Genomic DNA, 14055 nt, shown 5'->3' on the forward strand with positions numbered 1-14055 from the left:
CCGCGTTCTACCTTCATAAATACTTACATAAATCAAATGATACCTACATAATTACAACTAAAGTAATGAATTAGAGCGGTCCCCCGACACGACAAAATTTAGTTTACCTAGTGTTAAAAGTTATTTTTTGCTTTTTATAGGGTTTAGCGTTTTTAACGTTTTGTCATAATTATTGCGTACTTTTTTTGGGTCGGGGGTTTTTTAAATTTATAATTTTATGTCTGATCAAAATACAAACTAGATTTATACTAATTACTAGAAAATTGCGTATAACTCAATTGAAAATAATGTAAAATTCTTATTTTAAGTGTATAAGTTCTGATAAAAAAATCGACCTGACGCTTACCTCTTTATACGAGAAAAGTTTAAGAGATTTTCAGTTTTCAAAATACTATTCGTTATAATATTCTTAAGCTAAGTTACAATAAATTCATAGCCTAGCACCAGTCGAGATCGTTCTAAATAAATCCCCACGCTACACAGTCGCTGACGAGGCCGCTATACCTCGCAGCGAAGAGTTCTCCTGGCGAGATGGCGAAGTCCGACATCTCCTTGATGCCGCCCATGTGGGGGGCATGCTCGGCTTCCACCAGGACCAGAGGCAGCACCACCATCGCGATCACCAACGCTATTGGCGCCAACTGGAAACAGATTTGTGGAGGATTAGTATCGAGACTTGAAAAGCCGTTTTTCTATAACTAAGTATCTGACATGAGCTGATTATGCAACTTTACAATTCAATAAATAGGAGTTTCTGTTTTTTTTTAATTTCATTTTTTCTAGTCATAGGCATTGCACAGGACTTCGAGTGAAAACGAAGCAAATGTTAATCTTCACAGACAAAATAATAAGTTAGTATCAAACATTATCAAGGAAACAGTGTGTTTCACATCACTCCATCTTATCTATACTATACTAATATTATAAAGCTGAAGCGTTTGTTTGAATCTCAGGAAGTACTGGTCCGATTTGAAAAAATATTTCAGTGTTAGATAGCCCATTAGGCCTGTAGCCTATATCCTTATATAGGCTACTTGTTAGCCGGATTCGTGCAGTTCCCACGGGATGCGGGTAAAACCGCTGGCAGACACTAGTAACTCCACCTTCTCATACAGTAACAACCGCCCATAAAACATGAGATCACCAACCTGCTTAAGCTCCTTATCAAGCGTCGCCCTGGGGTACACCTCATTGACATCGATGCCGAACCTGTCCAATGCTGCAGTCAGTTCCTTATAGTAGTGGTCCAGGAGTTTCCCATGGTACTCCTTGCGGAACTGCTGGTCTGTGCCCATGAACTCCAAGTACAGCAGGTCTGCGGCTGGCGAGCCCGAGTGGACAGTCTGGTAGTCCACCACGATCGGTTGTAAGCGGCCATTCTGGAAAAAAGTTGGATAACTATGTTAGATTTGGTGATGGGTTGTACGGCTTATGTGGGTCAGAACATTGGTGCCTATATTGAAAAACCTTTATCAGCGGTAAAAAAATTTAAATGACCTATTCTTTTGTTCGGTCGTTGAACTTTCTGAGGTCACCTATGGCCATCAATCTATTTTTCAGTGCGTCCTACTGTCATTACTCAAACACATTATTTAACATATAATAATAACATATGTAATATATAATTGACAGCAATATTTCAAGTAGACCTATAAAAGGTCTTTTTAAAACATCAAGCACTCTATCAAGTCATTGCATTCTATCAAGCCTTTTTCGATATATCAATACTTTTTGCATACTCTTTTCCTCATATCATGTCCAATTCAAGCGACAAATTGTGTCCGATAAAACACCTGATTTCGGCGAAACACTCCAAAGCACCCACATGCTACAACTATGACAAGAAAAAACATCATTAATGTTCATTATTACATCATACATCTCAATTATTATCAGATTAACTATTTGTTTGTCTAATGGTTGCTCAAACAAGCGCAATTGACTGGGACTGATAAAACGTAGTTTGAACATTATTAGTTTTGTTGGTATCTTGCTCGTCATAATTAACATCTGTTATTATTGTCTTTATCTGTTGCTATGTTTTTGTGTCTTCTTTGGTCGAAGCTTGTTTTTATAAGTCTTGACCTTCGTCAGTACCTTATTTATTATCTTCTACTTTGTTGGTTATAACGTTTTTTTGGTTGGCAATAATAACCATACCCTTGCTCAATTTAAACTTTATAAATATTTTTATCTAAACTCAGAGATTTATTCAGAAAACGTTCAGAATAATTTTTCAAATCGGTTCAGTACATAATTTCGGTTCAGGTACAAATAAACAAACAAAAAATGTTTCCTCTTTATCATATTATAAGTATAGGTGTTTAGAACAATGTTCACATAACATACTGTTACAGTAATCGTGCTGTTTTCATTTCTATGGTCATAATTAAAATATAAGGTAAACTATAAAAACCGTTTCCGAACATAATTAGGTATCTACTTCATGTGATGTGATCATTATAGTTACTTTTACATGAAAACCTTAAAATTTTTACGTGCAGCGTGATAACTGATAAAGTTAAATGTTACAATACAAGCAATGGAAATAAGGTGGTTATCGCATGATCTTCAATGATTGTCAATAGAATTTTACAACAATGTTTGTTCATTGTTCCTTGCTGTTCTAGAATTTTCCTTTGACCTAGGTCAAAGGCGTCTTTTTAAGACATATGTAGGTATCTTATCTATTGTAGCAACTGTCTTATGATCTTTTACAATGTAATAATGTTCGTCGCAGAAAAGATGTAAAGCAAAAACAAGTGAAAATCTCAATGACGATTTTGTTCGTGAGTTTGAGATTAATAGGGCCTTCACCCGCTTTCCAGCGCTTTCCAGTCAAGAATACCCAGCTTTATAATATAGCCTTTTCACACTGGCGGTTATTAAATTCGATTTTTCCAAGAGACGACATCGCGCAGTTTTTAATGTCATTTCGTAACAAGTAACAACACAAGTAACAATGAAAAAAAGAATACGTCAAAATGTACTTAATCATGTCAAGAAAAACCATAAACACCTAGTTGCAGTTTCTACGTCAAAGAAACAGTGCGTAACGTAAACAACAATTACTTACGTAAACTTACAACAAGAATTCGAAAAAAAAACTAAAAAGGGACAAAAAATGTCGGTCAAAGCATTTTCCGTTGATTATGTCCCAGTTGCCATTGTGATAGCGGATAGAAACTCAATGGCGATGGCCTCGGAGACTAGCGTTTGTAGACCACGGCAATTTGCTGTCATGGCCATTAGGCCATTGCTGGGGTCTTGGTGACACTTAATTCGGCAGTTTGGTTCTATTTCGATTAAATTTAAAATTCTTAGTTAAAGTTATAAATGCGAAAGGGACCCACTATGTCGGGATTTCACGCCTAAACTCCTTAACCGATTAAAAATAACTTTAATGCACAGATACTTAGTCTAGTCTTAAGTCTGAGAAAGGATATAAGTAGACTACTTTTACCCAGTCGTGAAAAATGGTTCTCCCGGGACATGGGTGAAGTACCGGCGAGAAAATTATTATGTTTTTCCTGGATTAAATAGGCTAACCATTTACGGTAATGTAGACAAAATTAATTAATTAAAGTTATACGTAATTATTACGTAGTTCATTCATACTCGTGTAAGTATAATTATTTAAACCTAATTGTTACTAACCTGAACATTGTTTCGAATAAGGATAATATTTAATCTAAACCACAAGTTTATTAGCTAGGTACCTATATTACTCATTCACATTGGGATTAAGCAGTAAATTGACTGACACTTAATATTTCCTAAAACATCCATTTTTGGCAGTCGTTACGGGTAGTCAGAAACCAGTAAGTCTGAGATCAGTCTTACCAAGGGGTATTGGGTTGCCCGGGTGACTGGGTTGAGTTCAAATAGGCAGTCGCTCCTTGTAGAACTCTGGTACTCAGCTGCATCTGATTAGACTGGAAGCCGACCCCAACATAGTTGGGAAAAGGCTCGGAAGATGATGAGGCCTGTACAAAGTACCGAAATTGTACCTTCAGGGCACACTGCAGATCAAACAACTGTCGGAAAACAGTTGAATCTTGATTCCAACAGAAGTTTTCAGTCGGTCTGATACCGGCTAAGTACCTCATCCTAAAAGTTTGCAGTGCACTCTAAAACTATACTACCTAGCGACAAACAAAAATATATTGATATAAAATACCCAGCTATTACGAACTGATCGTATCTTCCAAATTACAACATAATGACCGGAATATTATATCCCTCTCATACATGCAGCGATAGAAAGAGACGCAATTGTGAGAGTTTTTTCGTACGGATTGGTTTGTATGAAACGCTTGACCCGAATAAGATGGAATTTGGTATGGAGTTCAAAGGTCTGTAGAGATGGTTCTATATTTATATTTCTTTAAGTGACCTCAACCGACACGTGTGTCTAAAGTCCAAACTTTCTTCATTAATCTCTCTGTCTATTGGTCCAAATTGCATAACAAATTCGTTCAGATTTAATTTCGGACTGTTTATCGTACTAGATTTCGCCCGGTTTCACCCGCGTCCGAGATAACTGCTTCCCGTAGCCTGATGGTGACAAAAACCTTTGTCCTTCTCCTGGGTCTGAGCTAGCTCCTCTCTAATTTTCTTGAGTTAAAAGTGATGTAACTAAGACGACTTTCTTTTCAATGTGTAGGTAGGAATCTAATATACCTAGAAATAGGTTTAGGACATCTTGGTCTATCAATATACATAAAATTATTTATCGGTATCAGGATGCGGTAAAAACAGTTTAAGTAACAATATTGGTAATGGTGCCAGATAGTAGCGTCACAACCAAATATTTGTCGGTACATAAAGCCATTTGGTTAATGACGGTGACCTCATTAACTTCGGTCAATGACTTTGATAACAGTTGTAATACCATAGCCCACGTTAGGTACCTAGGTACATAGATCGTGACTTAATAAGGAAATATCGTCTTTTAATTGAAAAACTACATAATTAGGTAGTTAGGCTTACTTACCATGTTTAGGAAAACAAAGTAGGTAACTTGAATTAACAAATTTCGCTAAGTGCTTTCTGCAAGGTACCTACCTACCTTTACCTATTATTTCTTGATTATGTAAGTACACATTTAAACTACAGGATAAACACTAACCCTAAGACAATAAAAATACTAATTCTTCATAAACAGTAAGTAACAACAATAACTTGTACACAATATAAGAAATATCTACTCTAAGAGGAAAATCTTCAGATAAATAATTAATCTTGATAATATAGACGCGAGCAATTAAAGGTACCTATCTAGCCAATATTGACACAAATCCATTGTACCAGCTAAAACTATGTACCCACACGAAGAAGATAGATTTATCTTTATAAACTTCTGTAGATAACTGGTATAATTTTCATCCTTAACATAAACGTTAGTTTACTTACATGTATGGGTGTTTGTGATAAAACTTATTCACCAGAAAAACTCCTTAAGTGGGACGTAGTTTCTTCAAGAAGCGGGTGAAACCGCTGACGGAAAGTAGTGTGCCTTAATAACAGAGTTAAAAAAGCAATTGAGGAACTTACTTTGTCATGTAATATTACCCTATACTGCCTACTTAGGACATTGTAAGTATGTTCTTAATATAAGGTTTCAGATTTTTACATACCTAGGTATATAATTTTGTATGATCTTCCTTACCTACTAGTTATCCTTGAAAAATACATGATTAGAATATTTTGTATCAAAATTATACAAAATATTCTCGTCATGTAGGTATTAAATATAGTCATACCTACTTATCATTTAAAACACGGTTGTATTATATCATCATTTGTTTATAAAACTGTGCTAATTAGAATCGATATTATCTGATTGACAGACGCCTCATTTATCAATACGACTCATACTTAAATACAACGCATCCTTATACAACTGAATTAATAAATTCCTACTCGTACTATAAATACGAATGTAAATCTGCTTATGTCTGTCTGTCCCGTTTCTTTTACGGTAAAACTACCGAACCGACTTAAATGTTTGATATAGAGTCCAGAGTCTGAAAAAGAATATAAGTTACTTCTTATGCAATTTTTTCTAATATTTGGGCAGAAGATCCCTGGATATACGGGTCGAACAGCGGAGACGAACATGATCTATTATACGAAACATTTTTATCCAGCCAATTATGTCAGACACAACTACGAAGTAGGAAGTAGTTATACAAAGGAACCTCTAATTTAATCATGGCCTTTGAACCTATATAACTGCAATTTTAGCTAGATACAAAAATATAAATAATATTATGTATGTTCAAAACAAGTTAAGAACGGGATGTTTTTTTTTTAGCGTCAAGTTATTAATAGCTAAATCAGACATTAGGGGCCCCTCAGTTAGGCAATAAAAACATGATTGCCGTGAATATTGTCTGACAGTACCTATACGTGTATCTGTGTAGCTTGTGATAACAATTTAATGTGCGTTTTACTTACGTCTATGCATATTATTTTACTACATACTAATTTCCATTATCAGTAATATACTTAATTCCTAAGCACTTTCGTTTATCGTGAATGCAACTGCAAACAACGTTTTTTATATATTCATTATGATAGTACCACATCTACCAATAAATGACGACGAAATAGCTGCAGAAAAAGTACCAAAAAGTCACGACTTATGACCGTAAGGACCAAAATTAGATCGCAAAGACCAGATAATTATTATCTCACTAGATGCGGTCAAAAGTCAAGAATAATTACGAACATCAAACGTGTTACCTTGACTAAATTAGGTGACTGACAAGATCTAAAATTAAAACTAGACATTAAATAATAAGAATTATACTTAAATCATGTGACCACTAAACAAGTTTTTTGAGTGTCTATGTTATGGACCATGTGATTAATTCGGGCATTATTTATAATGCCCGAGCATTATGCATAATGTCTAGCATTATCGGGCCAAGTGATTAATAACTATCATAACTTCATTATTTATCACATTGTACGGGCATTATTATATTGCTACATGATAGTTGGGCAATTTGATAATAAAGCTATATTTTATGCGGTGCGAGGGTGGCAGTTGTTCTAATAAATAAATCCTGTTACTTGCTACATATTTTATGATTATTGTTTTAAATTATATGTTCTATTTTAATGGAAAATTACAAGTCTAGCCACAAAATTATTAATTGGACAATTCTCATCTGATTTACTTACTCGGCCTCGTTTTTCTTAATCTCATTTTTCTTGGCTCGTTTTTTTATGGTCGAATTTAATTTGGATTCAAAACATTGTATTAAAAATTGAAGTTAGTGACGAAAACGAATCGCTGCAAAACCGACTCCACGTAGTCTTGTCTGCCCTACCCCTAGAGTGCAATTCAAAACCGCGAAGGCGCGGAGGGGCGAGGCGGCCTGCGAGCTGAGGCGCAGGTAGCTTTAACGCTCGCCGCCGCGGCTGAGGCTGGCCGGCCCTGCCGGCCAGCAAGCCGAAGCTGGGGTGGTGAGCGTGAAAACCATCTGCGACGATAAGCTCGCATGGGACCGCCGGAGCCCCGCAGCGCCGGAGCCGTGACAGAAGCGATGCTTGCTGCATGTTGCATGCTTACTTCCATGCTGGGTCAATTAATATGGGATGTGTTATGTTAAAAAAATGAAATTAAATATGTTTGTATTACTTTGCCCAAAAGGTCGCGGGCAATATGTATAGTGCCCGGTCAATTTGATTATTTGAACAATTATTATCAAATTGCGCTCTCATATTGGGCATTTTTCATAATGACCGGGCATTATGTATACTGCCCAATTTATCACTTGGTCCATAACATCTACATGTACATACCACCTACAGTTGCCACAAGTTAGGTACTACGTTAAGTACGTGATTTCAGATAAATAACAAACAAGACACTCAAATAATTCATATTTTGAGTACAATGTGTATACTCAATCACACGCTCAATAACATAATAATTTATCGATTTTAATAAATTATAAACAAAACATCGTAGGTACAGTAATTTAACCGTGAACCCTAAACGATATATGTGAAAACCAAAGTCATTATAACAGTTATTAGTTATTTTATGATTATAACTGACATCTACAATAAGTAGAGGTACAAAGATGAAGATGTGAAATAAAAAATTACATACCTGTCGTCGGAATAATAAGTTGCTAACTCTGTAGTCACCATGACAAAGCACTGGAGTGCTCAGCGAAGCCCTGAACTTTAAAAACACTTCGCGACCATTAGTCGCTTCTAGTATTTTTAGTAATTTATCTCTATGTTCCTCTTTCGTCACTTGAATACCAGCTGATACCATCTTCTTCCAAGTTTCCTTCATCCCTTCGTTTGCTTCATTTTGATCAGCCTCATTAGGCTTCAACGATTCAACGTCTTTGGCGAAGTTCTCAGGGTCATCTTTCCGATAAGCGAATGATAACGCGTGGAACCTCGCCAGGTACTCTACTGCAGCGGCTGCGTGCTCCCAGTCTATGCACTTAAATCTGCTGTAAGTGCCGTAGCCTTCTGCCGTCAGGTCCTCCATCACAATCGTCTCTTCACCCTCAACGTTGTGGCTGCCGAAGAACTTCGGGAATATGAACCGATGCTCCGGGCTGATGTTGTGACTGTCTTCGATCCTCTCGTACACTTTCACCAGATCTGAGTACACGAAGTGCTCAGTTTTGAACATGATGTCGATATGCATTTTTTCTCTAAGTATGCCACTAACATCTGCTACTTTGGCGAAGAGTTTTAAGGTGTCATGTTGTGGTGCTGTGACGGTGGCTGCGAATAAGGCCGAGGTGTAGTTTGCACCCCCACTATTTAACCGATTCAGCGATAAGTCCGCATGTTTATATTTGAGATCTTCGATGATTTTGTCGAGAACTTTACGTAACACAGTCTCCGCGACCGACATGGCTGGCGAGTGATGCACGACTGGATCGAGTTCGGCAGACATCTGTGAATTCGCGGTTGACAACAATGTACTTCGTCTATTGTTGACGATTTTAACTTAATTGTGTTTGGATAAATCGTGCTATCTATAGAATATACTCGCACATGTGATGTTGTGTTTACTTGCGGATAAGCTATGTTTATTAGACTAATGAATGATGGAAGCGTTCATATGAATACGAATCCTCCTTTATTGGTGAAGCCTAGAAGGTCGTGCATTCGTGTCGCGTATTTTTTTATTAGTTTAGATTAATTTGTTTACACCATCAAGTGCAATATGCTCCCACAGTGTAATAATAGTAGGTAAACTTCTAATTGAAAATGTTTCTTAAAGCATTTAAGATGGGTTATTTACATCGATGGAAACAACAAGTTTAAAATGCCAAAACTATCCTATTTATTAGAGCCTCTGTGGTTTCTATGTCACCAATTCTTCACAAAAAATAATTCATTAGTATCAATTATCACTTTATTTCTAACTTCTGCTCACCGTGCGTCATGTTATTTCATCATCATCATCATCATCAGCCTATCGCAGTCCACTGCTGGACATAGGCCTCTCCAAGTGCACGCCACTGAGATCTATTTTCGGCTGTCATTGTCGTCATGTTATTTATGATCACAAAATTATAGAACCAGATTTGTAATGTTACAGCCTTATTTACATGTTTTTTAAGATATGTGTATATGGGTACAATAAATCCACCATGTTAAATAATAACATTTATTCACAAAAAAAAAAACAATATACAGTCATTACCTAAATTATCTAATCGGTTCATTATTGACATTTAAGTCATCGTCTTTATCCCAATTATTTTGTTTTGGGTCGGTAAATTCTCTCTATCACGTCATTCTACTCATATCATATTTCTGCGCTTTCTTATCCATTCATGACTCTGGTCAAAACCTTTATCACAATACATCTACAATATTCCTCTGCATCACAAACTCAGCTGATACTTAACAACCGATTCCCATAACAGCTTTTCGGTCACCGGTACCACTTTCAAACTTTCTCTTTTATAAGCATTACTTATTTTAGCCACATGTAACACCAATGTGTTACATCACTCATGCCTTTTAACATTTGAATCACAACTGCATGCAGTTTACCTTATATTACTTCAAGACATTAATCATGGCAGTTACCAATATTTTATCTAGGTAAGGTATCTGTTAATTTGCTTACTAGAATTCTTTAGCCTAATACATGTTAATTGTTATGTCAAATTAAACAACAGATAAGTAGATAGAATATTGAGATAGGCTGTAAACAGCTAAATCTCTTTATGTTACTTATCCATTGTTATCAGTTACAGTTTTACCTTCATAACATAGTATCATTTTTCTAAATGAAATCCTGCTGTAAGAATTAATGAGGAAGTTTAACAGGGTTTTCAAAAAGTTATACTTTACATTAGTCTAGTCTAGTTAAAAGAATCTAAAAAGTAAGACTAACAAACATTAACAATCTCAGGGCCTATATCAAAAATGTAAATATACATAGTTAAAATTAACTAACTGTTCAACCATAACCACTAACAACTACATTAACACAAAACTTAATACTTATCATATTTGGTCAAGTTTATTTACACCAACACCAGAGTTTAAAACTGATTTGATAATAAACAAAGTAATATAAATAATAATAAGTAATAGTAATTTAATATAAGTAAAATTAGCTATTAAACTATATCTACATGATTATTTAATTTTATTTTGAAACATGAACGACACGAATTTATTCACAGTTTCTATCATTAACTATAGTATATATACTATCCGCTTAGATCAAACTCACTCCTTCAGAATACCCCACTTGACATAATCGTTGACCACTCCATTCAATCTCTGCTTATACAGGTCATTGGTATTCTGAATGTTGAAATCTTGGAAGTCCATATTCTCATCTACCTTCGGAGCATGTTCTGTCTCCACAGTCACTAAGGGTAAGATAAATGTGGCTAGGGTCAGCCCGAACGGCAGTTTCTGTAACATAAAATGAGCTAAATTAATCATCAGTCCGAATTTTCCGTGATAAGGGAGATGGGGACACGAAATCTTGATTTTTACATTTGACGGACGGAACAGGGAGGTCTCAATTTAGCTTGCTTATCATTTATTCCGCTGTTTCCCTAAACTAAAAAATGCAGTGTGGAATGTTTCATTTAGTTATTATGAACCAATCACAAAAGAGTTAGGTAATTCTATGTTAAGCCAATAATTGCTTGACCATTTGAATGAATCGGCTATTTGTTTATGAATTACAATAAAGGAAAAAAAATGTGTGTTAATGAAAGCTTATCTCTTATTGTTTCATTAACAATGTGTCAAAATATTTATCGTAATTATCGTTCATTTTATTTATCTATCATAAATATTGTAAACAACTTTTATCGGTGCGTTTATCTTTTTAGTTTATTTTTATCATTAGACCGAAACAAGAATAATTTTAGACATGTCATTTCCTGTAAGTACCATAAATTCCCAGCCACCAAGCGTATCCCGCTTCGCGTAAGGGAAGCTGCGAGATGATTAGAACCTCATGGCTAGTTAGGGCGAAAGACTGGTGTGACAGGGAAATTCTTCAAATGAGTAACCACAGTCCTAGCATGGAAAGGTCTCTAGAAGAGACATAGGTGAAGATTGGGCAGTTGCCTGCCGGGGCTGCGGTTTGTTCGAAAGAGATACCACGGCCCTGGTACATAAAAGGCCTATGACGGAACACGACGGTTTTTAGTCAGTAAGTGTCTGACACTCCCTCACCGCTGCTAACCCACAGCGGGGGGGTCATTTGATGATTTTTGACGCCGTTAAAAAAAAAAAAAGGTTGGGAAGTTGGGCAGTGACATTCGCTTTCGATCCACTCACACGAAGAGTGGGAGACGTCTAATTATGTCCTACCTCAAAATAGGCATTCCTCTATGACCGGACACAGAGAGAGGACTGAAAAGCATACAACAACGATGCTTACCTCTTTAAGTTCTTGTTCAAAATCTTCCTTTGAGAATATTTCTTGAGGGTTGAGGTTAAACCTCTTCATGGCGGCGCTGAGCTGCGAGTAGTAGTGCTCCACGAGCCGGTCGAAGTACTTCGCGCGGAACTGCTCGTCGGACCCCGTGAAGATGAAGTACAGCAGATCGATGATGGGGCTACCACCCTGCAGGGTCTGGAGGTCCACTATCTTAATGTCCACTTTGCCGTCCTGTGGGGCAGAAACTCATGCTTTAGATGTCGATACAAAGTGAACTGATCATGAGAGTTAGTTTAGTAAACATTATTAACTCAACTTTTATGGTTCTGTTGTTTGTATGTAACTACGAAACTACTATATACAAAACCGGATACATTCTGTACAGCATAATCATATGATTGTTGCAAATATACCTAACTGTTGATAACAACTACTAAGTGTTGTATAATCGCAATTATTATTATCTTGCAAGCAAAAAATTGGTATAATATCCATATTGGGCAAAATTATTCAGAATCGGAGATAAAATTATCGTCCGATTACTTCATATTTGATTCAGATAAAGTCTGGTCACGTAATAAAGTTATCTTTTCCTTGTTTCGGTATTTCCATTGAGGAAACATAGCTTCTAAAATATACCTATTTATACCATCATAATATTTGGAAGCAAATAATCGTTTTAGTGTTTGAGCTCTGCTGTTTACCAGGAACAACAATTGTCAATAGTTATAATCCGCAGCTATGTACTCACGTCAAGTATCTTATGCATGAGGTTGCTGGGCCTGTAGTCACCATGACCCAACACCTCTCTCCGACTGCTCTTGAACAGAGCCATGAACGCATCCATGTCTAGCTCAGCGAAGTACTTCGCAAACTTAGCCTTGTTCTCTTCGTTCACATTACTAGTTGCTGTACTGATGAGGTTTTCCATGTAAGCCTTCATACCTGGATCGTCCATCGCCCATTCAAACCTCACTTTTTCCAATATTTCGACAAAGTCTTCTGGATGATATTTTGCATACGCCATGGACGCGGCGTGCATTTTGGCTAATTCCGTGATTGCAGTTTCCGCGTAAGGCAAGTCGATGGTGCGGAAGCGGTCGTAGGGCTCGTAGCCGGCCGCCACCAGGTCGGCTAGCACGATGGTTTCCTGGAAGCGCTCGGGGTTACAGCCGTAGAACGGGCTGAAGGCCAACCGCTGGTCGGGCGGCACGCGATGTTCTTCCTGCAGCCGCTCGTAAATGTGCACGAGCTGTGTGTAGCAGTAGCGCTCCGTGTCATACATCTTAGGTGCCTGCGCGCGCATCTTCTCCCCGATGGCCGCCACCTTCGCGAAGAGGCGCAGCGTGCGCGTGCCCTCCGTGATGCTGGCCGTATACAGCCACGACGTGTAGTTGGCGCCACCACTCGAAATCGGCTTTATGTTCACCTCATAATCAACAAAGTTTTGCTCCTTTGCTATCTTGTGGAGCAGACCCTTCAAATGCTCTGGGATATCTTCCATCTTGAGTGTTTCAACGAGAAGAGCGTTATAATTGAAACACGGAACGACGGAGCACTGCGTATATTAGCGTTGTGACAATGCGCGTGATCTCTATTTGATGTCAGATAGCGAACTGAGCGTGCCTTAGCCGCGACAACAAATAATAACCTTCATTAAGTATGAACGTATCCGACTATATTTACGTATCTATTTACGTTTGACTCGTTTTTATCAAGCCAATGAGCGAAAAAAAATTGCTAATTATTTCAAAACATATAGTTAACACACCACAAGACAGTAAACACACGACAGGCGATGTGACCATGATCCTAGATAAACATTTGAGCAGGATGGATCGAACAACAAACCGCTTAGGTATAGTAAAGTGGGGTTACGCAGTCTCGCGACAATTGCCGCAAGTGGAGATCATAATAGCTAAATTGAGAGTATAGATTATAGTATAATCTATCCTACTTGTCCACCTAAATCAAATTCAGTTGATGTGTGCACGTGACTTCAGAGCGACTGCACCAATTAAGCTAATTTTTTACTCGTGTATGCGAATCTTCAAAACAATTTAAGTATGAAGAACGTACTGAAAAGTGAAAACCCAGTTGAACCTGGGCAAGATTCTTTAAATAGGTATTAGGGA

At 37.2% G+C, this 14055-nt stretch overlaps 2 protein-coding genes across 2 annotated transcripts; both read right to left on the reverse strand.

The window, feature by feature from the left end:
- Nucleotides 1–402: 402 nt before the first annotated feature.
- Nucleotides 403–9082, reverse strand: LOC110379972 (uncharacterized). Its single transcript, XM_021339818.3, has 3 exons — nt 8132–9082; nt 1149–1379; nt 403–641 (listed from the first exon to the last, which is right to left on the reverse strand). Exons 1-3 carry the CDS (start codon nt 8942–8944, stop codon nt 459–461), a joined length of 1227 nt encoding a protein of 408 aa, XP_021195493.3. The 5' UTR covers nt 8945–9082; the 3' UTR covers nt 403–458.
- Nucleotides 9083–9692: 610 nt separating this feature from the next.
- LOC110379975 (uncharacterized) lies at nt 9693–13724 on the reverse strand. The gene is made up of 3 exons (XM_064038083.1): nt 12672–13724; nt 11921–12151; nt 9693–10935 (listed from the first exon to the last, which is right to left on the reverse strand). The coding sequence occupies exons 1-3, from the start codon at nt 13422–13424 to the stop codon at nt 10744–10746; spliced, it is 1176 nt and encodes a 391-aa protein (XP_063894153.1). The 5' UTR covers nt 13425–13724; the 3' UTR covers nt 9693–10743.
- Between the last annotated feature and the right edge of the window lie 331 nt (nt 13725–14055).

This window comes from Helicoverpa armigera, chromosome 15 (genome assembly GCF_030705265.1).
Source record: "Helicoverpa armigera isolate CAAS_96S chromosome 15, ASM3070526v1, whole genome shotgun sequence".
NCBI lineage: Eukaryota > Metazoa > Arthropoda > Insecta > Lepidoptera > Noctuidae > Helicoverpa > Helicoverpa armigera.